The sequence below is a fragment of the Camelus ferus genome, chromosome 9, assembly GCF_009834535.1.
Source record: "Camelus ferus isolate YT-003-E chromosome 9, BCGSAC_Cfer_1.0, whole genome shotgun sequence".
Taxonomy (NCBI): Eukaryota; Metazoa; Chordata; class Mammalia; order Artiodactyla; family Camelidae; genus Camelus; species Camelus ferus.
The window spans coordinates 48,880,033-48,904,248 of record NC_045704.1 but is presented as its reverse complement, the minus strand read 5'-3'; the positions used below and the strand labels follow the sequence as shown (position 1 = coordinate 48,904,248).

At 42.9% G+C, this 24,216-nt stretch overlaps 2 protein-coding genes across 8 annotated transcripts in view; one reads left to right on the top strand and one right to left on the bottom strand.

The window, feature by feature from the left end:
- Positions 1-860, top strand: part of FCSK (fucose kinase) — a 17,944-nt gene extending 17,084 nt beyond the window's left edge. For 3 of the 5 annotated variants that reach the window (XM_032486714.1, XM_032486715.1, XM_032486716.1), the window contains one exon: positions 72-213. In XM_032486714.1, coding sequence (XP_032342605.1) covers positions 72-158 — 87 coding nt within the window. In that variant the 3' untranslated portion in view covers positions 159-213. Of the gene's footprint in view, positions 1-71 lie in introns of all 5 variants that reach the window. The other 2 variants (XM_032486713.1, XM_014551391.2) reach the window with 2 other exon arrangements.
- Positions 1-24,216, bottom strand: part of COG4 (component of oligomeric golgi complex 4) — a 25,851-nt gene extending 1,635 nt beyond the window's left edge. For 2 of the 3 annotated variants that reach the window (XM_032486718.1, XM_032486717.1), the window contains exons 1-19: positions 24,036-24,216; positions 22,139-22,221; positions 21,332-21,446; positions 19,707-19,881; positions 18,644-18,837; positions 17,031-17,136; positions 16,357-16,514; positions 15,573-15,631; positions 13,477-13,610; positions 11,755-11,873; positions 11,033-11,199; positions 10,068-10,233; positions 5,381-5,443; positions 3,909-4,025; positions 3,250-3,342; positions 2,598-2,681; positions 2,299-2,400; positions 1,941-2,069; positions 1,582-1,724 (exon numbers count right to left, since the gene is read on the bottom strand). In XM_032486718.1, coding sequence (XP_032342609.1) covers positions 1,590-1,724; positions 1,941-2,069; positions 2,299-2,400; positions 2,598-2,681; positions 3,250-3,342; positions 3,909-4,025; positions 5,381-5,443; positions 10,068-10,233; positions 11,033-11,199; positions 11,755-11,873; positions 13,477-13,610; positions 15,573-15,631; positions 16,357-16,514; positions 17,031-17,136; positions 18,644-18,837; positions 19,707-19,881; positions 21,332-21,446; positions 22,139-22,221; positions 24,036-24,206 — 2,370 coding nt within the window. In that variant the 5' untranslated portion in view covers positions 24,207-24,216 and the 3' untranslated portion in view covers positions 1,582-1,589. Of the gene's footprint in view, positions 1-1,149; positions 1,725-1,940; positions 2,070-2,298; positions 2,401-2,597; positions 2,682-3,249; positions 3,343-3,908; positions 4,026-5,380; positions 5,444-10,067; positions 10,234-11,032; positions 11,200-11,754; positions 11,874-13,476; positions 13,611-15,572; positions 15,632-16,356; positions 16,515-17,030; positions 17,137-18,643; positions 18,838-19,706; positions 19,882-21,331; positions 21,447-22,138; positions 22,222-24,035 lie in introns of those variants that run through there. The other variant, XM_006172728.2, reaches the window with a different exon arrangement.

Genomic DNA, 24,216 nt, shown 5'->3' with positions numbered 1-24,216 from the left:
CCCAGTCCAACCTGCTGATGATCTGAAATCTGCCCAGAGCCCTCTAATAACCTCCTTTTCTTTGCTCCTAGGGCCTTGGGAACTACAGTGTCCACCTGGTAGAAGTGGACACTCAGGGCCTGAGCCTGAAGCTACTGGGGACTGAGACCTCAACCTAATGCCCCTTCCCATAACGGCTTGTCCCTCTGCAAGAGGAGAAAGCCTGGAGCCATAGCAGCCCCTCTTCCTTCCCCCATGGGAGCACTCAGCTTTCTACTCTTCATCTACTTTTTTTGTGAATCTGCCCAAAGGAAGCTGACCCAAGTTCAGGCCCAGCCCTTTCTAAAACTTGGTGAAGCAGAGATGGTGCTTGGGAACAGGACTGTGACCTCCAGGTTGACAGTGGCTTAGACTTAGTCTCTGCTCCACATGGACATGGGAAGGTCCTAAGCTTAGCATCCCCTGTGGCCTCTACAAATCCGATGGGCCAGCCTGGGACTTGGCCTACTCACTCTCCACGAGGGCCTGGAAGGAGATGACAACCAGCCTTAGCAGATGGCTGGGGTCCCTTCATGAGGCTGACCCTGAAGAGGCATTTCCTGTGGCCTTCCTTAGAGGTCAGGCTTTATTTTTTTGCCTGAGTAGAGACTTCCTGTTCAACACTCACTCCCAGGCTGACTTGACAGGCGAGTGGGAACAGGGATGAGGGTCCATCCTCATGTTTGTGGCAGATAGCCAGTGTGGTCCTGCAGCAAGTCACTACTAATTGAGGCCTTAACCAGCAACAGTATGGACTATGCCACGTGACCCAGTGCCTGTGGGCCATGGGTTTTCAGGACTGCAGTATTCTTGGAATAAACTCACTCTGCCCTTTAAGGTTATCCTCATAGTTTTTCTATGTTCCTGCTGGGAACAATTCCCATTTACCCAGCACTGTGGGAAACTGCCCCTGTGATGATCCCAGCTTCTGGTGCTGAGGGCCCAAGAGGGGATGACGATCTGGGATTGGATAAGGCACTTGGTATTATTTGGGTCATGGTGGTAGCCATGTGCTACTCTGGGTATGGGAGGAGGTTGAGGATTTAGGCTTTTGCCTTCAAATTTCAGTGCATCTGGTGGACCTGTCTTGCCCTGGAGCATCCAGCCCTTCCTAGAAATAGCACACTGGCATATCTCCAAGGAGTGTCTTTATTCAGGGTGATCATAAACATCACAGCCTCTCCTTGGAGTAAACCTAATTCCTTAGGTCCCTAGATAAATCCGAGTCCTTTAGGACTGACAGAGAGGCAGCTCATTTGCGACAACATCCAAGGACGAAAGAATGACCACCCATGCAGAAGGCTGGCCTGCCTTGGCTTTCCCACCTAATTAGGAGCCAATGGGGACCTACCTCTCTTGGTGGGGAGAGACGGTCCCCAAAGCACCACCCAGACAGGTCTATTTACAGAGAGAGGCCTGAATCAAGGTCTTGTTTCCCTGCTGCCAGCAGTGGAATCGTCTGGGCTGTCAAGAATTCCCCCAAGCCAGATAGACTTGCTCAGCTTCTGGGCTGTGGCCACTTAGAGAATGGGCCCTGAAGTGTGATGGGCCAGTGGGGCTCACCCTGGCAGCTACAGGCGCAGCCTCTTGATGTCCTCACTGCGGAAGTCTATGCGCAGAGCTAGCACCTGGCGTACTTCAGCAGGAGTGAGGCGCCATGTCAGTGGTCCAGAGTTGGCGCCCCAGTAATCTAGGATCTCGGTCACCTGTGGGGAAGAACAGAGATGAGCAAGGAGGGGTTATCTTGAGATAAGGCCTTGGCTTCTACCAGAGGCAGAGCAGGGATGCCCAAGAAGAAGGTGGCCTGCAGGGCTGGGCTGCTGGTGGAGTTTGGTTTTGAGGGAGTGGCAGGGATCCAAATTTTGTCTCTGCCTCTCTTCCCAGTCACCTTTCCCTGTCGAGGCCAAGGGAGCCCCACATACCCGCTCCAGATTGAGGATTGTGGCCATCTGGGAGAGCCGAGCAAACTTGTCTCGGATGGTCCAGGTGGTCACCGTGGTAAGGTAGGCAATGAGTGACCTCAGCTCCTTGTCAAACTGCAGACCACCCAGCTGCAGGGGAACACGAACCCAGTTACTGTTCAAGGCCTGGCCTTCTGGCCAAGAAGAATGGGCCCCCAGTTTTGCTCAGTGCTAGGCTGCAAGGCCAGCTGGTGCCTCAGTTGGCTCCACTGCCTCAGGGTAGGACTAAGCCAAGATAGGGGTAGCAGACACAGGGGACAGACTTGTCTTTCTTAGAAGGGAAACAACAGAGCAGGGACCTGTGCTCCCTTGACGTTACCCGGTTGAAGGTGGACTTCAGCACAACTTTCTCCAACTCAACTGCAACAAGGCTGGTCATGAGGCTGGTCAGGCTGTCATAAATGACTGGGGACAGGCCGGCCTGCACACAGAGGTTAGACATCAGCAGGAGTCCCACCTCACCCCTCTGCCTCCACAGGAATCTGTGGGACTATTTCTACAGGCTGAGATTGGAAGGGTTTCCAGGGTTCCCAGTAGGAGTGTGATGAGAAGCCTCAGGCTGCTGGTTTGGGAAGAGGTGGGTAATTCTATAAGCCAGTCCCAAGATCCCCTGCTCACCTTGAACTCTGCCATTTGCTGCTCTAGATTAAGGATGAACTGTTGTACCCAAGGGTCATTGGCCTCATAGTCATTGAATTCTTCCTAATGTCAGAAAGCAAGGTAGGTTAGGTCACTGGGGGCTTCTCCAAGAAATACCATTCACCTCCACCCCACTCCCACCCCTCTAAGAAAACAGCTCCTGTAGCTTATGACTCTTCCAGCCTAAAACCAGCTTAAAACCAGGCTGGTAGAAACTGCTGCTGTTTCTGTATCACACTTCTGACCAGAAAATGGCACTGGACTGCAGCAGTGGCCCACACAATAGGGTAAAGCTCCTCGCAGTTTATTCTCTCTTGAATCTCATGTTCCACAGGAATGAAGTGATTAGGCTACAAAAAAAAGCTCCTAAGTCTATGAGAGGTGGGGCAAAAAGAGCCTCAATAAAAGAGAATGTGTCAGTTCAAGGCAAACTCCCTTCAGATGTCTTTTGGAGCCCTCTGACTGCAGGAACAACCTGTTTCTGGGAGGAACCTAGTCTTCGAAGGTGAGGGAAGTGGGCCTGAGAAATATGTAAGGTCTAGTCCATTCAGACTGCTCCACTGCCCTACAGCGAGGGGCTGGGAAATGAGAGGTAATCCTGGCCTTGATGGCTGCCCATGGTCAGTCTGACCTCCTCGATGTTGTGGGAGACAGACAGAAAGGTGTTGATCCAAGGCTGCACCTGTGGCTTGATGGCTGTGCTGTTTAGTTCTGTCAGCCCTTCCTGGAGGACAAGGCAGAGACACATCAGACACAGAAGGTGTATGCCCCCATCCCTTCCCTTCTCCTGCCCCATCCATCCTTTGACTGTCAGACATTCTTTCAGCTCTGAGGCTTTTCTGCAGCCCTGTCTGAAGTCTAATAGAGATAATGCCAATCAAAGAGGCTAGGAACAACCTCTTCCTTTCCAGATATGTGCCAATTCAGATCTAGGCCAGATACAAGGTGGTGTGGTTGGTCTGGTAAACTCTCAAAAGAGATTTCTGAGTGCCTGGCAGCACCTCTGGCTAAGGCCAAGCAGATCTGAGTAATCACGTGGTTGTTTCCTCCAAGCACCTTTCTGAGGGCTCTTGGCACTGTGGGGGCCAAGTGGAGATTCTAGAGGACCAGAATGCTGGCTTGACTGGTGCACTGCTGAAAAGCCTTTAGTCTTCAAGGGATTGGACAAGTTCAGTGGGTTGCACTCTACTCCCTCACACCTCCTTCCCCATTTCGTTATATGCACAGAGCCCCTAATAAGCCAGTAACAATATTCTCAGGATTCAATCGGCAGTTAAACCTGGGGCTTACCTGTAAGAGGTCTCGGAATTTGTTGGACACTGCAGCCAAGTCGGAAAGGCAGCTGTCAAACTTGGCCTGGGCCTGCTCCCCTCCAATGCCCTGGCTGAACAGCTTGGTGCAGTCACTCTAGGGGAGAACACCTAGCCATCAGGCTTCTGAGTATGCCTGGGTCACAGGAGTGTAGGGAGGGTGGAGAGGAGACCAACATGCAACCAGCCATTTTTCCTATTGCAGCCTTCCCTGGGAGGAGTTCTGGTTACTCTGAGGCAAGAATGCTGCTGGGTTTCAGGAAACCTGGATTTGATCCTGTGGCTAGCTACTTGGCTTCCACTTTCCCCTCTGTAATACGAGGGTACTGGTGTCAGGGAGTGTGAATAAGAAACACAAATATCAGAAGTTTTTTTCATACCTTTAGAGTCAGACATTCCTGGCTTCAAATCCTGGGTTGCCATTAGTTGAACGTACTACTGTAAATTCCCACCTGACTGCTCTCTCTCAGCCTCTCTCAGGAATCCTGTCAGCTCCTAGGCCCTCTTCTCATGTGCTGGCTCCTGGCCTTCTCAGTCTGCTCAGCCTGAAAGCCGACACTTATCGCAGCCTGGGTGCTGAGCCCCATGCTTCTGTAGCAAAGCATCTTCCCTATTATGAGTGCCCACTGGGGAGGCAGGACCCTGGCCTCCCTCCTCTCCAAGAGGCAGAGTTTGTGAGTAGGGAGAGTTGGGCTCTTTTCTAACACTTAACAAGGTGATTGCTCCACGCTGCTGTTTATAACTACGAATACAATCATTAACTACCACTACAGGTGCTTTATATTATCTCATTCAAGTCTCAAAACAAACCTGTGGGGCAGGGACCATTTTCCCTGTTTACAGATGAGGAAACTGAGGCTCAGGGAGATTAGAGAACTTGCCTCAGGCTGCACAACTGGTCAGTGGTCAAGCGGAGACCTGAACTCAGGAGTATATAACTTCCAAGCCTAAGCAACTTCCACTATATTATGTGGCCTTCCTTTAAAAAATGGTAACAGCAACAGGCTCTGTACAGGGTTAAGTGAACCCTATATCGTCTTAATCTCAAAATTTATAGAGGACTTTATCACTTTTATAAGGTGCTTTCAACCCTGTTTTCTTATTAGGCCACCCAACAAACCCAAAGCAGGGAAGGATGGAGATCTGTATCTCATTTCATAGGTGAGAGAACTGAGGCTCAGGGAGTAAGGACTTGTCCAAGGTACCATGTCCAGTATGTGCTTGAAGAGCTAATCTGAATTCTGATCTCCCAACTCATGGGTCAGCTCTTTCCACAGTTCAGAGATGCCTTTCTACCATGTCAGTCACTAATGAATCCCCTCAAGTGCTCTGAAGAACTGGCTTAATGCCAGGGAATGTCACAGTCCCCCAAAGAAAAAGTGCACAGGGCTCGTTCTCAAAGGAGGCCTGGGGAGGCTATAGCCACTGAAAGCTGAAAATTTTTTCCTGTACCTCCAGGGTCTTCTTCAAAGTGGATATGTTTTCACTGCAGACTTCCACGTTGTTCAGGGTCACCTGGGAGACAAGGATAGAGGAATGTGACATCCTGCTTACTGTTGTCTGTACCCATTCCAAGGCCAAACTGGCTGACAGTTGTACTCCTGAGGCTCAGGGAGGTTAAGGACCAACCATAGCACTGTCATCAGGTAAGGGGCTCAGGTGTCAGAGTGCGCAGAATGGTGAACTAGGATTGCCCTTTCTCCTGGGCCTGACAGCAAGGCAGCAAAGTCATCCAACCTCAGAGGCAGTGACCCAGTTTTAGGTCTTTTTGCTCCACGTTTAGGCATGCAGGTCTGGGAGAAGTTCTGGGGCTCCAAACCTCTAAGCCCAGACCAGTGACATAGAGGCTGACATTCATTAAAGAAATGCTTCCTGAGAGTCTGCCACCTATGAGGCATTTTCTCATTCATTAGTTTGCTGACTCTGATTAATACGTTCTGCAAAACAAGTATAGTTGACCCTTGAACAATGTGGGGGCTAGGGGAGCAATAAAATATCATTGTATAACTTGGAGTTGAATTTCCGTATCCACATCCACGGGTTCAACCAACTGTAGTAGTCACCCACTGAAAAAAATCCACTTGTAAGTGGACCCGTGCAGTTCAAACTCATGTTGTTCAAGGGTTAACTGTATTGTCAAGCCAGCTCACAGGTGGAAACGAGACTCCTAAGAGGGTAAAATGATTCACCTAGGTCAGTTAACTTTTGATTCAGCAAATATTTAAAGTGCCTACTATGTGCCAGGCACTGTTCTAGGTACCAAGAAGAAAGCAGTTAACAGACAAAATCCACTCCCTCACAGAATTTACATTCCAGAAGGGAAGTCAGATAATACAGTATCAGGTAGCGATAAAGGCCATGAAGAAAAATAAAGCAGGGTAGGGGGACAGAAATTCAGAGTGATAGGCCACAGTGCTAGTGCCAGAATTAGAATTTAGGTCTCCCCACTCTAGACCAAAGGCTCCTTCTTTCATAAATCAATTGCCTTAGGAGCTTCGTGCAGAAACACGGATCATAAAAAGCAGCATGTGAGCGAGGAGCCTCGGAGGTCACTGTGGGGAAGTGGGGCAGGGGCAGCATGGCAGCCTCCTCATGGCTCTATGGAGCCGCCACTGGCCTCCAGTACTGGAGCTGCCAGCTGGCAGTGGCCAACCTTGCAGCAATGTGTTCTGGGTCAATGGCTTCTAAGACTTCAACTGGATTCATTGGGGTAGGCAACATGGGGAATCCCATGGGAAAAAAAAATCTTGTGAAACGTGGCTATCTGCTCATTATTTATGTGTTCCCTGACACATGCAAAGACTTTCTAGGTGCAGGTGAATAGGCCAACTCCTCGCTTCCCTCAAGGTACAAGAGGCCACCTGCAGTTCCAGGTGAAGAAGTGCTTTAGTATGTTACCACCCTGGAGGTTTTTCTTCAACCAAATAGTAATTAAAAACTGCTACATGGGTTATGAAGGAAATAAAAATTTTGATAAAATATTAAAAAGAGGAGCAGGTGACAAAAGTGATAATTAAGGAACAAACTGCTATGGCTATTTAGAGGAAAGAAAATATTTTGGTCTAGGGTATTCCAGGAAACCCCATGGTACAGTTGGTAAATAAGCAGAACTTAAAAGGCTAGAACACAATTCTGACAGGAGAGGAGGATGAGTACATTTCTCCACCCCCATCAGCCTCCCTCTAGCCTACTGTCCTGTTTGATATTTTCTTAATGAGTCTTAGGAGTATCTGATATTGTCTTGTCTGTTTCTTGTTTGCCTTTCCCACTAAAATGAGAGCTCAATGAAGGCAGGGACCTAGTCTGTATTCTTTACAGCCATATCTCTAGGATAGCACTCTCCAATACAACTTTCTAGATGAAGGGAATATTCTAAATCTGAACTGTCCAGTACAGTACTCCTAGTCATGTATGGCTATTGAGTACTTGAAATATGGCTTAGGAACTGGATTTTTAAAGTTTAATTTTTTTAGGGGGGGGGAGGTAATTAGGTTTATTTATTTATTTATTCTTGAACCCAGGACCTCATGCATGCTAAGCATGCGCCCTACCACTTGAGCTATACCCTCCCTCCTTAAAGTTAAATTTAAATAGCCACCTGTGGCCAATGGCTCTCATATTGGGCAGCACAGCTCCAGAACCTAGGACAGTGTTTGATATGTAGAAGTTTTTAAATTTATATATTGAATAAATGAGTGAATGTTTTCTGGAGAAGGGTTAACACAAGCAAATGCAGAGTAGCAGAAAATCCCCTAAAGTATTTGGGGATAAGCAGAATCAGTGCACAGACATGTGCAGGGAAACGATAAAAGGTGGAGCTACAGAGACAGAAGTCAGACTGGGATTTGGGTGCTATGCTGTCCTGTGGATAATGGGGTGGCACTGAGGATTATTTAAAGCAGGCAAATGCCACACGAGCACAGTTGTGGTTTGGGAATACTAATCTAGAGGCCATATGTGGGAGAAATTGGAGTTTGAGATCACACTGCTTCTGAACTGGTGTGCTGGTGGCATGACCAGCAAGGCAGGATGAGGTTGGGAGGAACTAAAATGTCAAGAGATGAGTCAGGAGCTTCAGGATTTCAGGGTGAGAGAAGAATCCCAGAAACCCAGGGATTGAGATTAGAATGTCCTTCTTGTCTTCCACAAGACTACTGGCCTTGTCAGTGTCCTGAAGCCAATATTGAATGATCATGCTGCTGACAGTGCTGCTAAGGCCACTTCTATGATGAATAAATGAGACTTAAGGCCTTTCATTATCATGCCACCAGGCTGCTAACTTCACAAGTTTCCAGAGAAATAACTGCACTGTCATGATAGCTCAAGGATGAAAGCTACAACCTAAATGTTTTGAAGGTGCTTTAGGGCATAAGAAAAACCTATCATGAGGGGAAAATGGATTTCGGTTCAAATGGTATTGATTTCTAAGTTTCCTTGTGCTGATAGTCCTTGTAAGCATGCATTCACTGGGCTTATCCCCAGCTCATGGTGAATGATGTATCAATACTATTGGGGAATTCATCCTGACAGCCAAATGAATCAAGGTGACATAAGAAATAGGCCCTGTGGTGGGAGTGATGACATTTTAAGTACTTGGCTTCAGGAAATGTAGGAACCTGTCACCAAGCATTTAGCATCACCTTTTCTTGTTGGGCCCCAAACAATGAAGCTGTCTGAATGGGAGCAGTGAATGTGTGAACACACAGCAGCCAGCCTAATGGGGACTTGTGGAGCTGAGGGTAGAAAATAGGACTAGAGTGATAGGATGGGTCAGATTCAGGAGGCCTTCAACAAAACACTAGGCAAAGGTTTCTGTCTAGTTTTGGTTTGGTAAGTAGCAAGAAGTTGTTTCTGAGCAGAGAAATCAAAGAATGAAAGTAAGTTCTGTAAAAACTTATGTAAAAAATGAAATAGAATGCAAATAAAAAGAAAAATTCAAGTCAGTTCATGACCATAAGAAGCTGGTTGTCAGACATTATGGCAAAGTTCTCCAAAGGTACCGTATTTCAGAGGCAGTAATTTCTTAGAACTGGTCCTATTTTTTGGCAACAACCATGACATCCCAGATCAACTGAACCCATGCCCAGGGAAAATATTTCCAATGACAGGAAGAAAGTGGGGCTGCCTAAGTAGTCTTCATGTTGAAACTGTCTGAGGAGGAGTTACTATGGGTCCCTGGGCACAGGGATGGGGTAGATATTAGTGCATTTAGGGTTCTGTGTCTGAAAGCAACATCTCTCAATTCTTTCGGCGTCAAATACCCCTTTAAGAATGTGATGGAAGCTAAGGACCCTGCTTCCAGAAAAAAACATATATACATTTTTGCATCCAACCCCAGAGTGTTCGGAGATCCCATTTGTGGGCTGTTGACAAAGCTCTGCTATTGGATGTTTCCTTCAGGCTCTGAACCACAGAAGCTAAGAAGACTCAGAGTCTGGCCAATGTCAGGGTAGAGCAGAATGACTTCTCACAGCACTGTTCCCACACAAGCCAGGACAACATGTGCCAGACAGGCCTCATCACTGGCTTAGGACTCATCTGCATCCTTTTGGGCTCATCACAAATTGGTTGTTACCTTGTATAATTCCTTTCATCCTTCCACACTTCTACTTCCCTAACTGTCACACAACTAGTAAGATTCACTGCTTCATCACATCTGTCATGCTGGGTAGTAAGGGCTTTAAGGTCACCTTTCTGAGGAAGTTGAAGGCCTAAGAAGTTTGCTAGAAAAGCAGTCTGGGAGGCCTGAAGGATTGTCCCCCAACCCATGCTGTGGGACTGTTCTCAGAGAAGTGGTCTGGGGGTCTGGCACAGATGCAAGCCAAGCTTAATACTCAGTGGGGCCCCTGAACAGCTGGGTAGTGGTCTTGGGAATGAGCACTGGGGAGAGCTGAGGCACCCAGCCTTCCAGGCCAGGAACAGTGCATGTCCTGGCTCAGGCTGCTCTGAAATAGGTCCATGGGTAATAAGATATAGTTTCAGAACCTTCTTTCTAGGGAGAGCTTTCCTTAAAGGAGTTTTCCCTCTACACAGACACTGGAGGAAGTCTCCAGTTGAAGGCTGATTATACTGTGCTTAGAGGTCACAGTTTAACCTCTTGAGATAAACTGACCAGCTCCCGACCTGTGGGGTTACCTACCAGGAAGGACAGCTTGGCCTCGTCAGTGCTCTCGATGCCTTTAGTGTCGAATTTGCCCTGCTGGAGGCTGTTGTGCATGATGTTCACTGCACTTGTCACCCCACGCTGGATGTCCTGTAAGGTGGTCGCTGGGAAGCCCATCCGCAGCTTATTACACAGAACGTCCCTGGGGGCAGAACAACATATGGGAATCGACAGCGTTCAACCTGGCCTCTAGGACAGCAGCACCAGAGGGCTCACTACTCTGAGCCAGCAACATGAGTTGCTCTTTCAGGGAAATAACCGATCCCTGAGATCACTGTAGGAGACTTTGAGCAGCCAGGGTATGAGGCCAACACCCCCTCAAGGGCACTGATGTGACAAGAACACACAAAGGAGACTGGCTAACTCTCTACTCCTTATGAGGCTTTTATTTAATGCCAGTGAGCTCCAACAAACTCAAGAAGATGTAGTACAGCTTAATGAAATGCAGCACCATGTAAGTGTTGAGACTAGGTTTCAAAAGTCAGACTTTATTCCATATTCTACTATTTATGAGGTGTGAGATCTGCCTAAGCCCCAGTTTCCCCTTCTACAAGAGAGAGCTAATGGTTCCTGCCTCATAGGGTCACTATTAGGACTAAACAAGAGCAGGAAATGAGCACAGTGCCTGGTCTGTAGAAATGGTAACCATGATTAATGTTACAACCACTGCCTTCATCTGAGCCGCTTGTTCTCTTTCCCAGGTCTGAGGGCCAGTAACTCCTCCAGTCCGGCCCAGGAAACACAGATTTTGCATATAAGATATCTGGTTGCTGTACAACTGCCTGGCGTTAAGATGTCATGCTATGGATAGGAGCTTATATCCTGTGTAGAACTGAACTAAAATCATAAGGGAAAAAAGGAAGAAACAAAATGGGGCTCAGAAATCAATCACAACTAGAACCTTTTTGCTTCCTAGAAAGTAGAAAGGGCGTCAACTGTACCTGAAGTCAGACTCCAGCTCTGTGGTGGCGAGGTTGATCATGGCGCAGAGACAGTCAATGCTAGAGCTAGACAGAGCCCGGCCAATGCACTTCTTAACAATGTAGAAGACATCATCCACCATGCTGGATGTCAACTGGCCCTTCTCACAGGTGTCCAGAGCCACAGCCTACCCAAAAGGCAAAGCACCCAGTGAGGGCCCCAGTCTGCATGTTACTGTTCTAGATGGTTCTGGAACAGGCCCTGGCCCTGCTCCCTTTTTTGTACCTTGTCCACAGTTTTCCCAACACAGCTTATTCTGGTCATAGCTTGGTGTGGCTCCTCCTTGCCAAAATAGCTCACTTCCCTACTGAACACCATGTTAGGAAATTCAGTATGGAGGGCATTTGCCTTAGGAACATCCATTACATGGGATGTAAGACATCAGGTGAGGTCCTTCTTCCCCAAGGCTCCTCACCCTCATGCCTTTAGGGAGGCAGGGAGCAGGTAGGCTCCCAGAGGAGCTGAGGTGTTCTTTTGTGATCCTTGGAAAGAAGTCCTAGCTGAGTCCATGAAGAGGATAACCACTCCCAAGATGCCCCCTAACCATTCAAAGCAGTACAGTCAGTCTATGCAGGGTACTCTCAAAGCAGGACCAAGAAATTTGACATACCTCAGTCACTGCTTTCAGCCTGGCTTCTTGGACAGGAAGCCCCATTTCCAAGGGACATGCCCTTTGTCCTACCTTGTTGACAGTCTCCCTCATGAAGTACTCCTCCATGGTAATATAGAGACCAATCAGCTCCTGCATGGTGCAGCTCAGGAGACAGTTATTGAGGAGTTTGTCCAGACACTTCTGGTGCTCTAGAGGACAACCAAGAAAGGAATACTCACTCTTCTTCCCCAAGGGAAATAGATCAACTTTTCTCAGTTTTTCAGGTTCCTTTCTAGTCTCTGTTGCAAATCTATACATATTTTACATTATTATAACCACAGTACACATACATTTTTATATTTTGCTTAAAAAATTACATTATAAGTATTTCAGTGTTTCTACATAGCTTAGTTTTTCTTCTTTTTAGCTTATTCATTTTTAATGGCTGCATGGTATTTTATCAGGTAGATAGTTCATATTTTTTTAAACTACTCTATTTTTAGACACCTGGGTAATTTCCAAATGTTTTGCCATTATTAGAGATAATTGTAAATCACAGTAATTGGAGATTTTAGTTAACGTTTTTGTACAATAACTTTTTACTTCTTTTTCATTATTTCCTTAGAATTAATTAGTAAGACTCAAAAGATGTAAGTTTCTAGGCCAAAGACTGAAATATACTGGTATAAAACATTTCATTCTCTAACCAGAATTTTCTGTAATGATGGAAATGTTCTATATCTGTGGTGTTTAATATGGTAGCCACTATTAAGCACTTGAAATGTGCCTAATGTGATCGAGGAATTGAATTTTTAATTTCATTTAATTTCAATTAAATTTAAATAGTCACATGTGAACATACACAGTCATTATTAGTAGCAATAAACTCCAAACTCTAAATGAGCATATATCCTCCTTTAAACACCAACTCAAGGCAGTACCACTAGGTTATATAAATAATTCCCTTGCCCTGTATTATTGGTATTAGCCATGCAGAATGCCACAGCTGCTGGGTCAGTTTCAGGTCTTCAGTTCAGGGAATTCTGCATATATTTAACTAGCAGAAATTAAATGTTCTTAAAAACCTGGAGAGTCAATGTGTCAATGAAATAGAACTGTGACACATCTTTTTATTCAACATATTTATCAATTCAAAAGTTGTGAGTGGGGGAACTGGGAGACCAAGGGGGAGGGTGAAAGGCTTTCCTTATACCATATACTCTTTTGTATACTCTTTATATTACATGCTCTTTTCTTGATACTATACCTCAATACTACACTGAGGTGTAATTTACACAACATAAAGTTCACCCATTGTATATGTACAAATCAATGATTTTTTAGTAACTTTATATAGAATATTGTAACAATAGCCACAACCCAGTTTTAGAATATCCCTATCATTCCCAAAAGTTCCCTCATGAAGTTATACATATCTTTTCTTCTATCCATCTAACTATCTATCATGTGTACATATCATCTACTTAAATTGAACACCAATCCCCAAATCTGAGCTGGTGAGGAAGCACAGTGTGGGGAAAAGAGCAGAGAAAAATCATTTAACCATTCTTACCATTAGCTTTTCTCATCTGTAAAATGATTAGAAAGCCTCAAAGATCTAGACCAATTCTAAAATTTGGAAAGTCTGGACTTGCTCCTGGGAGTCAATTTGTTCACAGACACCCTCCCACCTGCTGCCTGAGACTAACCAGCCCTGGGCTTATTAAAGGACCCATGGCTTAACAATTACAAAACAGTGCCAACTCTACCCCATCCCATCCCATCCCAAAGAACATGGGAAACACCTTTTACCTTGTTTTACTTCTTCTGAGGCCATGGAGTCCCCCACCTCAAAATCTGAGCTGATCCGTTTCCTGAGGAAGCGTAAGTACAGCTCACTGCGGGCATTCATCAGGGTGACCTCCGTCAGGATAGGATCCAGTTCCCTGAGGCACATGGAGCAGAAGGAATAAGCAGGACACTGGATTCCTTCAGACATAAGAGCTGTAGAGCAAACATAGTCCCAAACTCTCCTCCTCACTGCGCCCAGAAGGGTCAGCTCTGCCAGATGGTCATCCTAGCTCTGCTAGCCTGATTATAATCTCAAGACAGCTGTCAACCACGTATTTCATTTACATGTTTCTCCTGAATTATGCCCCCGCTAAAATCCTGCCAGGGCAAAATAAGAGATTGGGAGATGGATTTTTGTTAGTGGCTTGAGTAAAAATTATCCATGCTTCGTGTGAAAGAAATCACACTGCCCTATCCCCTTATGTAGCTGTGGTGGGAATTTTTAGGATACTCCATTCAACTGTGTCCCACTTCCATTCATTTACATATAAACAACCAAAACAATCTTGGGGAAAAAAAAAGTTGGAGGACTCACACTTTCTGATTTCAAAATTTACTACAAAGCTATAGCAATCAAGACAGGGTGGTTTTTACTGGCATTAAGGATAGGCATATAGATTAATTGAGAGTCCAGAAATCTTTACATTTATGGTCAACTGATTTCTGACAAGAATGCTAAGACAATTCTATAAGGAAAGAATAGTCTTCTCAACAAATTGTGCTAGGATAACCATACACACATCACAAAGAATGAAGCTGATCCCCTCCCTGACATTACATACAAAAATTAACTCATTTTCAACACTGAAGTCCAAGAGATCTTTTCAAAATGTAAATCTGGTCATATTGTAATCATGATTTCCATAGCTTTTAGGATACAAGACCCTGAATAGCCTGACCCCAACAGCCTCTCCACATTCACCTCATATCAGGCTCTCTCCAACTCTGGGCTTCATCTACACTTGCCTTTTTCAGTTTTTCAAATACACAGGGTCTTGGCACATGCTTTCCCAACTCCACCTGGAATACTTTTTGTCTCTTATTCCTATGTAATCTTAAAGTCTCACATCTAAGCTCACTGTCTCAGGATTCTTTCTTGAGCTTCAATGGCTTAGGTTACATCTATTTTTACATGCTTCCCTGTACTCTACACTGAATATACTATAATGGTGAATAGCACCAACTCTAGAGCCAGACTGGATGGATTTTATTCTTTGCTCTGCCACTTTCTAGCTGTATGATCCTAGGCAAGTCACTTAACCTCTCCAGGCTTCAGTTTCCTCAACTGTAAAAAATGTTTATGGATTAAAATCAGTGGTCTAAATTGGGGGTGACTTTACCTCCCAATGGACATTTGGCAGTGTTTGGTGACATCACGCTACCAGTATCTAGTGGGGAGAAGCCAGGGATGCTGCTAAACATCCTAAAATGTACAGGATCATCCTCCATAATGAAGAAATGACCCAGCTAAAATTCCAATAGTACAGAGGATGAGAAAACCTGGATTAAATTATTTAGTATTTGTTAAATGCTTAGAACAATGTCTGACATATAGTACACAGTATGTATGTGTTACTTATTATTATTTGTCTACTTTTTAGGTCATAGATGCCTCAAAGAAAGAATTATGTCTTGTTTACTTTGCTTGCTAACATATCCCCAGTACCAAGGACCAGTGCCTGGCACATAATATGTACTCAGTAAAAATTTGTTGATTGAGTCAATACATTTTTATGTTTGGATTCTCTTTAAATAAGCATATATTACTTTTATTAGAAAAAATTAAGTTTAAAATTTTAGAGTAATTGTTACCTTTGGGGGAGTGAGAAGAGGAGAGTCACTTTGGGGGCTTCGAAAATATTGGTAACGATCTATCATTCTTTACAAAATACAAATTCGCTGTTCACGTGCTTTTGTTTTTCAGCTTTATTACATTAAAATAAAAAAGGGTCATGGATAAAGTATTTTTAAAACATAAACCACACTGTAGGAGAGTAGTCTCTGATTCTTGATTACCAATTCAAACTTCTATGGGCTAAAGAAAAGAGGATTATTACCTTGGTTCTATTTTTTCTGACGTAGAATTTCTCATCAAGCTGTTCTGGACATGCCGGAACTGCAACATACCACAGAAATGAGAATGCTCTTCCCCTCCCTCCTTCTACTTGCCCCTTGCTGGTCACTCCAAACTTCTGGCATAAGAATGTTTCGGTTTAGTTTGCTTAACAGACAAGTCAAAAGTAGGTTCTCAAGATGAGGAGCCAAAGATTTACTTTTGATTTATATGCTAACATTAACCCCTATTATTGCACTTAAAAGTGATGCTAATGTTGTTCCAATGGACTACTGTCTACAGTCTCCTAGAGTTCTAGAAATAAAATTATATGGGGCTGCCTGTATTTCTAAGTGCTACTCTTGCTTTACCTGCTCAAAGGAATGGAGAAATAAAGTTCTGAAAAAGTAAATGTTATCTTTAGCACTTAAGGAACTAAGGAGAAATTTGAGACAAGTTACTTAATACTGAATAAGAAGACCTTAAGAAATAAAATCTCACTATATCACCAGAGGCACTGTTGCACACTCTGTGATAGAGAATTGGTCTAACGTTTCTGTTGTATTCCTTTTAGCTCTTTTTATTTCCTTTTCAAGTCTTGTACTGAGGTCATCATTACCCTGATAAAACTTCAAGTCCAAAGCAAGCTGCTGAGGGGCATGATGCAGGCTAGTCTGCATTTGGTATTTTTCTCCCAGCTGCACCTTTTTACTTCCCCCTCCAATTTATTCTATTTGGTGTTGCTGGCTAATGCTGTTTCCAAACCATCTATAAGCTTCCCTGCTTACCTGCTGGTGGTAATCCCTCTGCTTGATGAACTTGTCTACCACTTTCTCCACCTGCCTGTCACATTCCACCTGCAGATATTTTATCAGGGTATAAAGTCTCCCTGGCCCATAGTAGGTTTCCACTATTGGTTGGTGGGTCTCCACAATTCTGGCAATCCCTAGAAGGGAGAACATGAGAGGGTTGAATTCCAAATATTCTTCCCTGAAGACTAAACTCCTTTCTTCCATCCAGGACTGAACTGGGGTCTAACTCAACCCTTTTTGGTTATCTTACTTCTCAAAATGAATACAAATGGTTCTTGTCAGTGCCAGGAGCTAAGCAAATCTGTCTGTTAAATATGCAAAGTGTTGAGTATACCAGCAGGCATTTGATAAATTATACTGATAGTTTCTACAGGAGCATCTTTTGAAATAAGCATCACTCTCTTCCTAGTCATTGACTTTAGGGTTAAATTCACTCTTAGAGTTTGGGTCTCGAGGGCAAGGAGAATCACAACATCTAAGAACTCTAATCTCTACTAATCAGACACTGACTTGGGAAGTTAATTCTCCAATAAATCAATACATAGCAAAGTACAGGATTAAATTAAAGGCATCAGGCTAGTGAGAAGAAAAGCTAGGATGTAGGTGCTACAAGTGTTTCTAGTTTCCTGAGAGTGGAGAAAGTTGCCTGCCTTCAAACAGAAGAGTGAGTGTATCTGCAAAGATGACTGCAGCTCTTCGATCACTCATGTCCGTCCCTAGAACCAATAGTAGATTCTCCTCAGCTTTACTGGCCACCTGAAAAAAGTAGAAAATCCACATATATTTCTTAGACCAAAGGTTAGCCTCAGTTTTCCAAAAAAGACCTCCTATTGGCTTTCTTTTTCCCATGTTTCCCTTGAGGCTTGAACAGCACAGAGGAATGTCCCCTGGGGGCTCTGGGTTGTCTGGGCCTCAGGCAAGACAAAGGAATTAACACAGTGATAACTCTTCTTCCATTGAGAAGTATAAATAATGCTTTCCTTTTTTTTTTTTTTTTTTCAAAGTTTAACTCAAAGTTATTAACGGTGCTTCAGCTGCTGAGCAGGGCAAGGGATCTGGATACTGTGGAAGGGACTTTTAAGGGATTAAAAAGGAGAAGCCATTTCCAGGTTCCACATGGAAAAAAAGTACCAGAAAGCAGTTATATTTTATTTTTAGTTAATTAATTTTCAGAATGAGTAAAACACACTAAAACATTGAAAAGGAACAAAGAAGTGTTTGGTGAAAAGTAGTTCTTCCTCTCACCTATGTCTCTTGGTCTCCTAATTCCTCTCTTGAGAGGTAAGCACTATTAACCCTTTCAAAAATATCCTATTTATACAAGCATACATCTGCATTGCCACCTCCCTCATTTTAAACAGAAATGATAGCATACTGTTATTTGTTTAACTTAACAAACCACATATATTAGAGAGTGAAATATGTCAGCACATATGGAACCATCTCATTTTTCTTAATGGCCAAATAGTGTTCCATTATACAGAATTTGGGAAGGGGCAGGATGCACTCTGACACATGGTTAAAAAAACCAACACTCTTATGCACATGTGTCTGCTGATACTTGCTTCTCTCCATCTAAGGTTGGGGAGAAAGGAGGCTAAGACTTTAACTTCAGCCTGTTTGTTTTGTTTTAACTTTGAGTGACCTCACTTGTTTCATCTCAATTTTTAAGATTCACGCCTGGGTTTTCCACCCACCCTGCAAGTCTTTTTTTTTTTTTTAATGCAATTCTTTTTTTTTAAAAAATGATTTATTTATTTTTTGGGGGTAATTAAGTTTATTTATTTATTTAACGGAGGTACTGGGGATTGAACCCAGGACCTCATGCATGCTAGGTACGCACTCTATCACTGAGCTATACCCTGCCCCGTGCAAGTCTTATTTTGAGACTCAAGCCTTGTTATGTAGTCTTAAAATCACGAATCAACATCTCTGAATGCTCTTAAGAAGCCAGTTCCCGGCTGACAGCCTGGAAGGGGTGATTCAACTTGTCAGAGAGTTTGCATTTTAATTTTCCTATACCTTCTGTTCGTCTGCTGCAAATAAATGTACATCAGCAGATGTCGAGGCTATGCCTGGTACACAGCTGACTGGCAATGGATAAGTGTTGAATGAATGTATGCAGCCAGTCCTGCTAGGGTACAGCACAAAAGGGGAGTCAAATCCAGAGGTGAAAAAGTATCCACAGACACTGAATCTATCCAGTGCCCCAATCTGCAGGCAGGAACTGTACCATTATCTTGCCAAACAATCAGGGCCATACCTGCTTGCAAAGGTATTCTGAGAACTTGCTTAATCCCTCCTCATGCAAACCCAGCAGTGGGAAGATCTTGAAGAAGCGCTCCACCTGGGGCAGATCTCCTTCCTTAGTGGCAATAGCAAACTTCTCTGTGACAATGGCTTTGAGGCGCTGCTCAGCTTCCTGCAGCAATTTCAGGTTGGCATCAATCATACTGCCTACAAATGGGGAGAATATGAGAATTAATGTAAAGAATGGTACTACGTCAGGTATATGCCACTTAGTCTTCCAAAAATATGTATTAAGCTCTCCATGTGTGCAAGATACAGAACTAGCAATATGGATGATTAAGAGATGAATCAGCCATGATCCTATTGTCACAGAAGTTACAATCAAGTGAAAGAGATGATTTGTGCAAAATAACTATAATGTAATTCAGTGTATGATAAGTATCATAAGAAAGGTGCCCAAAAGTCATATTTCTGGTTGAAGTAATCAGAAGAGGCTTCCTAGAGATATCACATTTCTAAAAGATGAGCAGAATTTTGATACCTGAATAGGGGTAACATACATTCCAGGCAAGGGGAATGGAATGAGCAAAGGATTAGAAACAAAAAGATGAAGAGTATTTGCAGAGTACTGCAAGTAGTACATAGCCTGGCATATGGAGGAGCTCAATAAACATGAGCACAATGAATGGATGCAGGAGTGAATAGAATGAAATAAGGCTATAAAGATAGGGTGGGTCAAAACCATGGAAGGCCCAGAATACCAAGCTAAGAATTTAATTTTAATTTTATAAGTAGGTAATATGGTAAAGTGTAAGGAACCCACTGGCCAGAGGAACAGCAGATCTAGTTTCAGTTTCCTTTTCTATAACGTAGGAAGGACATCTGCTTTGAATGATCTAAGACCATATTGGGTCTGGTATCAGACAAGGAAATTTTCTAACAGATGCCCTTTTCCTGGCTGAGTTTGCTTAGTTCAGATTACAGATGCCTGTAACTAAACGAAACATTTCAGACGCATAAACTAAGATTACAGATGCCTATAACTAAACTACAAATCAACAGTTTGGGATGCCAACCTTCTTTGCCCTGTCGGCTGAGCTCAATGACTGACTTGTCCAGGCACAAGTAGCGATGAATGTGGGCTGCAGCCTGCTCATAGTCTTCGTTTCTCAGAGCAGTCTGAACTCCATCCATGCAGAACTTCAGGTCTAAGATGTCATCAGCTCTCTGAATGGCTTGATAGAGGCGATTCTGCAAAAATGCTTGGTGCTTAGAAACAATGTCCTATTCTTTAAAGAAAAAATCTCTCCAGAAGGTAGGGAGTTTCAGGGGCTGAATCTGGTTACCAGAGGTCCTTTTTAGCTTTCACTGGTAAACTAAAATCACACTTCCACTCACGAAACTTTTTGGCCATGGTCAGTACCACCAGAAGGTATCATACAACTTTATTTATGTGACCAGCATTTGTTTTACTAGAGGCAGGAATGGGGATAATCCATATTTATGCTTGGCTTATATTGTTAAATTTATAACACACAGAATATATTTGATATTTTGGGAAGATGACACTGTAAACCAAGTAATGAAGTAAGCAAAATATGTGGAAAGTATTTTCTTTTAGAATAAGCAAGAGTGTTTCAAAAAAAACTTTAATATGTGAGTTGGTGGCTGTGTGATAAGTTATTTTGGCAGAATGTGAACAAATAGAGAAGAGTTATGCTATTTCACAGGTGCAAGCTGAGGCTGGGACTGACTTGTTCAAGAGCCCAGATCCTGTGCTATTCAATACAGCAGCCACTAACGACCTTTGGCTACTGAGTGCTTGAAACATGACTAGTCCAAATTAAGATGTATATGTGTAAAATACATACTGAATCTCAAAGGATTAGTACAAAAATAAATAAGGTAAAACATCTCATTAATACTATTTTATAGTAATAACATATTTAAATGGTATTTTGGATATGATAAGTTAAACAAATACGTTAAATTGTTAAAATTATTTTCATCTATTTCTGTTTCACTTTTTAAGAATAGTCACTGGAAAATTTTAAATTAAATATGTGGTTTGTATTAGATTTCTTCTTTTCCAATCTGCATGACTTCTATTTCATTTTCCTGCCTAACTGCCCTGGCTAGAACCTCCAATACAATGTTGAAGAGAAGCAGCAAAAGCTAACATCCTTATTTTATTCCTGATCTTGTGGGTGAAGTACTTAGTCTTTCACCAATAAGTATGATGTTAGCTGTGGGTTTTTCATAGATGCCCTTTCTCAGGTTGAGGAAGTTCCTTCTGACAAGTTTGTTGAATGTGTTTGTTGAAAGGAGTGTTGGATTTTGTCAAATGCTTTTATTGAGTCTATGAGATGATCATGTGCTTTTGTCCTTTATTCCATTGATATGGTTTTTTACATTAATTGATTTTTAGATGCTAAACCAACCTTGCATGCCTGGGATCAATCCCACTTGATCACAGTACAGTCTTTTTTATATGTTGCTATAATTTGGTTTGTTAGTGTTGTTGAGGATTTGTATGTCTATATTCATAACAGATATTGGTGTGGAGTTTTCTTGTGATATCTTTGTCTAGTTTTGGTACCTTCCATTAGGTTTCTATTGGATGGTGCAGCTTTAACTTTTAATGTGGTGGCTTCTCTAATGCCCTCTACTAACTCAAATATCAAGAATTCAATAGGATTACCTTGGCCAGGTCAAGCTGACGGACTTTGCTAGACACATTCTCAGCTAGGTTGCAAGTAAAGGTGATCATTCCTGCCAGCTGCTTTGCATCTCCTTCAATCAACTGCAGGTTGGGACTGGAAACACACATTGTTAGCACACATAGTCACAGGGGTAGATGGTAGAAGAGGCGGAAAATTTTTTGTAGATGGAGACTATGTCTTCTACTACTTTTGTACCTCCCCAAGACTCTTAGCTCTGCTCACTCCATTGCTTTGTATGAGTGCTTACTGAAAACTCAGGCCTAACTTAATAAAAAATTCATTTCAGTAACTACTAAAGATACCTGTAAATAGGTACTGCCAAAGAAGTAGAGTACAGATTCTTCCAATTGCTAAGTGAACATAAAATGCACTAACCAACAATCTAAGAAGATGATGAAATCAACAATTTTTATGACGAACAAATATACAAAGCCTATAAAAACAGTGGTCCTCAAACTTGAGCCATACATCAGAATCACCTGGTATGCTTGTAAAGATAGAGATTCCATGGCCCCATTCCCAGAGTTTCTGCTATACTAGGTTTGGAGTGAGGCCCCAGAATTTGCATTTCTAACAAGTTTCCAAATGATGTTGATACTTGCTGGTCCAAGTACACTTTGAGAACAAATTAACTATGTCCTTAGGTATTCACTTTACCTGGAGGTAATGCTCCTGTACAATTCAAACTCAACTGACACTGTATAACAGAAATTTAGGAAAAATAATAACTTATCCAGTGGACCCTGATGGAATTTACAATAGCTCTTGCTGAGATGAAGACTCACCCCATCCGGTGGAGAGTGACCATTTTACTTTCAATGGTGTTTTGTTGTTCCAAAAGAGCATCTAGCTCTCTCTCTACCACTTTCTGAAACACAGAGAAACATCCTATCATCAGTGTGATCAGAAGGAACCTTAAGAGTTATCTACTCCAGCTACTTAGCTGAAGGGTAAATCCCATTTCAAATGTCTTTCCTTTCACCAAGTTCCCTTAGGACTTTAACAACACTTCATTTTTGCATTTATCATATTACATAATAATTGTTACCTTATGTGCATCTTACTCCATCTAGGAGGTGAACACCACAAAGGGAGGAAATAAACCTTAATCCAATTTCATTAGCATAGTGGCTAACACAGGAAGGAATTTAAAATATAAAGGCTAAAATAAAAAATGAGACATCTAAAGTGTCATTTGTAAAGTCTCTTCCAGTGTATAGTCAATACTCAGAAAGTATAAGAATAATTCTCTCTCAGTCAAGTCTTTTACTGCATTACCTTAACTAATGTAACCTTCTTATGCTTGAGTTTCCTCATCGGTAAAATGGGGATAGGAATGTATAACCCACAGGACTGCTGTGTGAGCCAAACAAGACAACATATACAAGGTGCTTAACATAGCATGTGGTATATGGCAATAATAGCCACTAGTATTAGCTATACAAGCACAGGGAATTATATTCAATATCTTTTAATAACCTATAACAGCAGACAATCTGAATAATATACATATATATACATACATACACATATATAACTGAATCGCTTTCCTGTATGCCTGAAACATTGTAAATCAACTATACTTCCATTAAAAAAAGCTATACATTTCTATTAAAATTAGTCCAGTAGGATCCAGAGGGAAACTTGCCCTCAACAGTCATCAAATAAAAAAACAAAACTAATATGTTGCCTCTAAAATTGACTTAATTTTCCCCCCAAAGTATTGATTGACTCAATAAATGCAAGTTCAGGAATGTTAAGTCAAGAGTATTGAGTTTTATAAAGCACATCTTGCTGAAAGATGTATCAGAAACTGCTGGAGTTGGTGGAAGTTAATATTTCCAAAAAAAAAACTCAATAGTATCAATGACTCCTCCACCCCCATGCTGAAACTGCCTTTTGTGCTCAACCTTAGTAAAAGTTTGGTTTAGGGAACAGCTAATAAACTTTCAGATCAGAGCTCAGACCTTTTTTGTTTTTTCTTCCGACTGGCCAAGGAACCTAACTGACATTCAAAAATGTATTGACAGCATTAAGTTGCACAGAAAAGTGAAGGCTGCAAGGAATCTTCAACAAAACATAGCCCATGCCCCTCATTTGACACTACGCAGAGGTACAAGAGATGAAGTGAGCTGTACAAGAAGAGATAGTTGTGCCTGAATCTTAAAATCTCAAGCTTCTACAAAGTCCTGCATTTAAGTGAAACGCTAAACTTACACCCCAAAATCATTCCCAAGAGGAAGTCTTAAAACGCTTCAAGTTTATTTGCTGTGATTTCTCGCTTAGATGAGATAATGGAGTGAAAGTGTTTCATGATTTTTTAAATTGCTAAGCCGTTGCGAAAGGGCCTTTATTCTTATTCTGAGAAGCAAGGGAGTCGGCGTATACTCTGAAGTCTAACTTTAGTGGAGAAATGTAGCGTTAAGATTAATCAAAGGGGCGCGGGGGTGGGGCAGATCACTCGGACAACAGGAAAACATGCTTGGAGGCATCAGACCGAGTGAACAGAGAGATGTCAGGTCCCCGCAACCACACTCAACTACATTCCTGCTTCTCGAGTAAGTGCTTTTCTGTTTCCTTGGCAAGAAGAGAACTTCCTACATTTCACATTTCCCAAGACTGAAGGCTCCTAGTCCCACTGCCCTTGCATTTTCCTGGAAAAAAGAGGCTCAGCTCCCCCACCTCCTCGCCGCAGAGCCGTTCGTACACAGCTTCCAGCTCGTGCAGCTCGGTCAGAGAGCAAATGAGCTCGGTGGAGATTTCCGAGCAGCGGTCTCCTCCCACCCCTTCAGGTGGCGAAGACACCCCTGATAGCTTCTGAGGAGAATCGACGTCCGCCATCTTGGTCCTCATTCTACGTTTC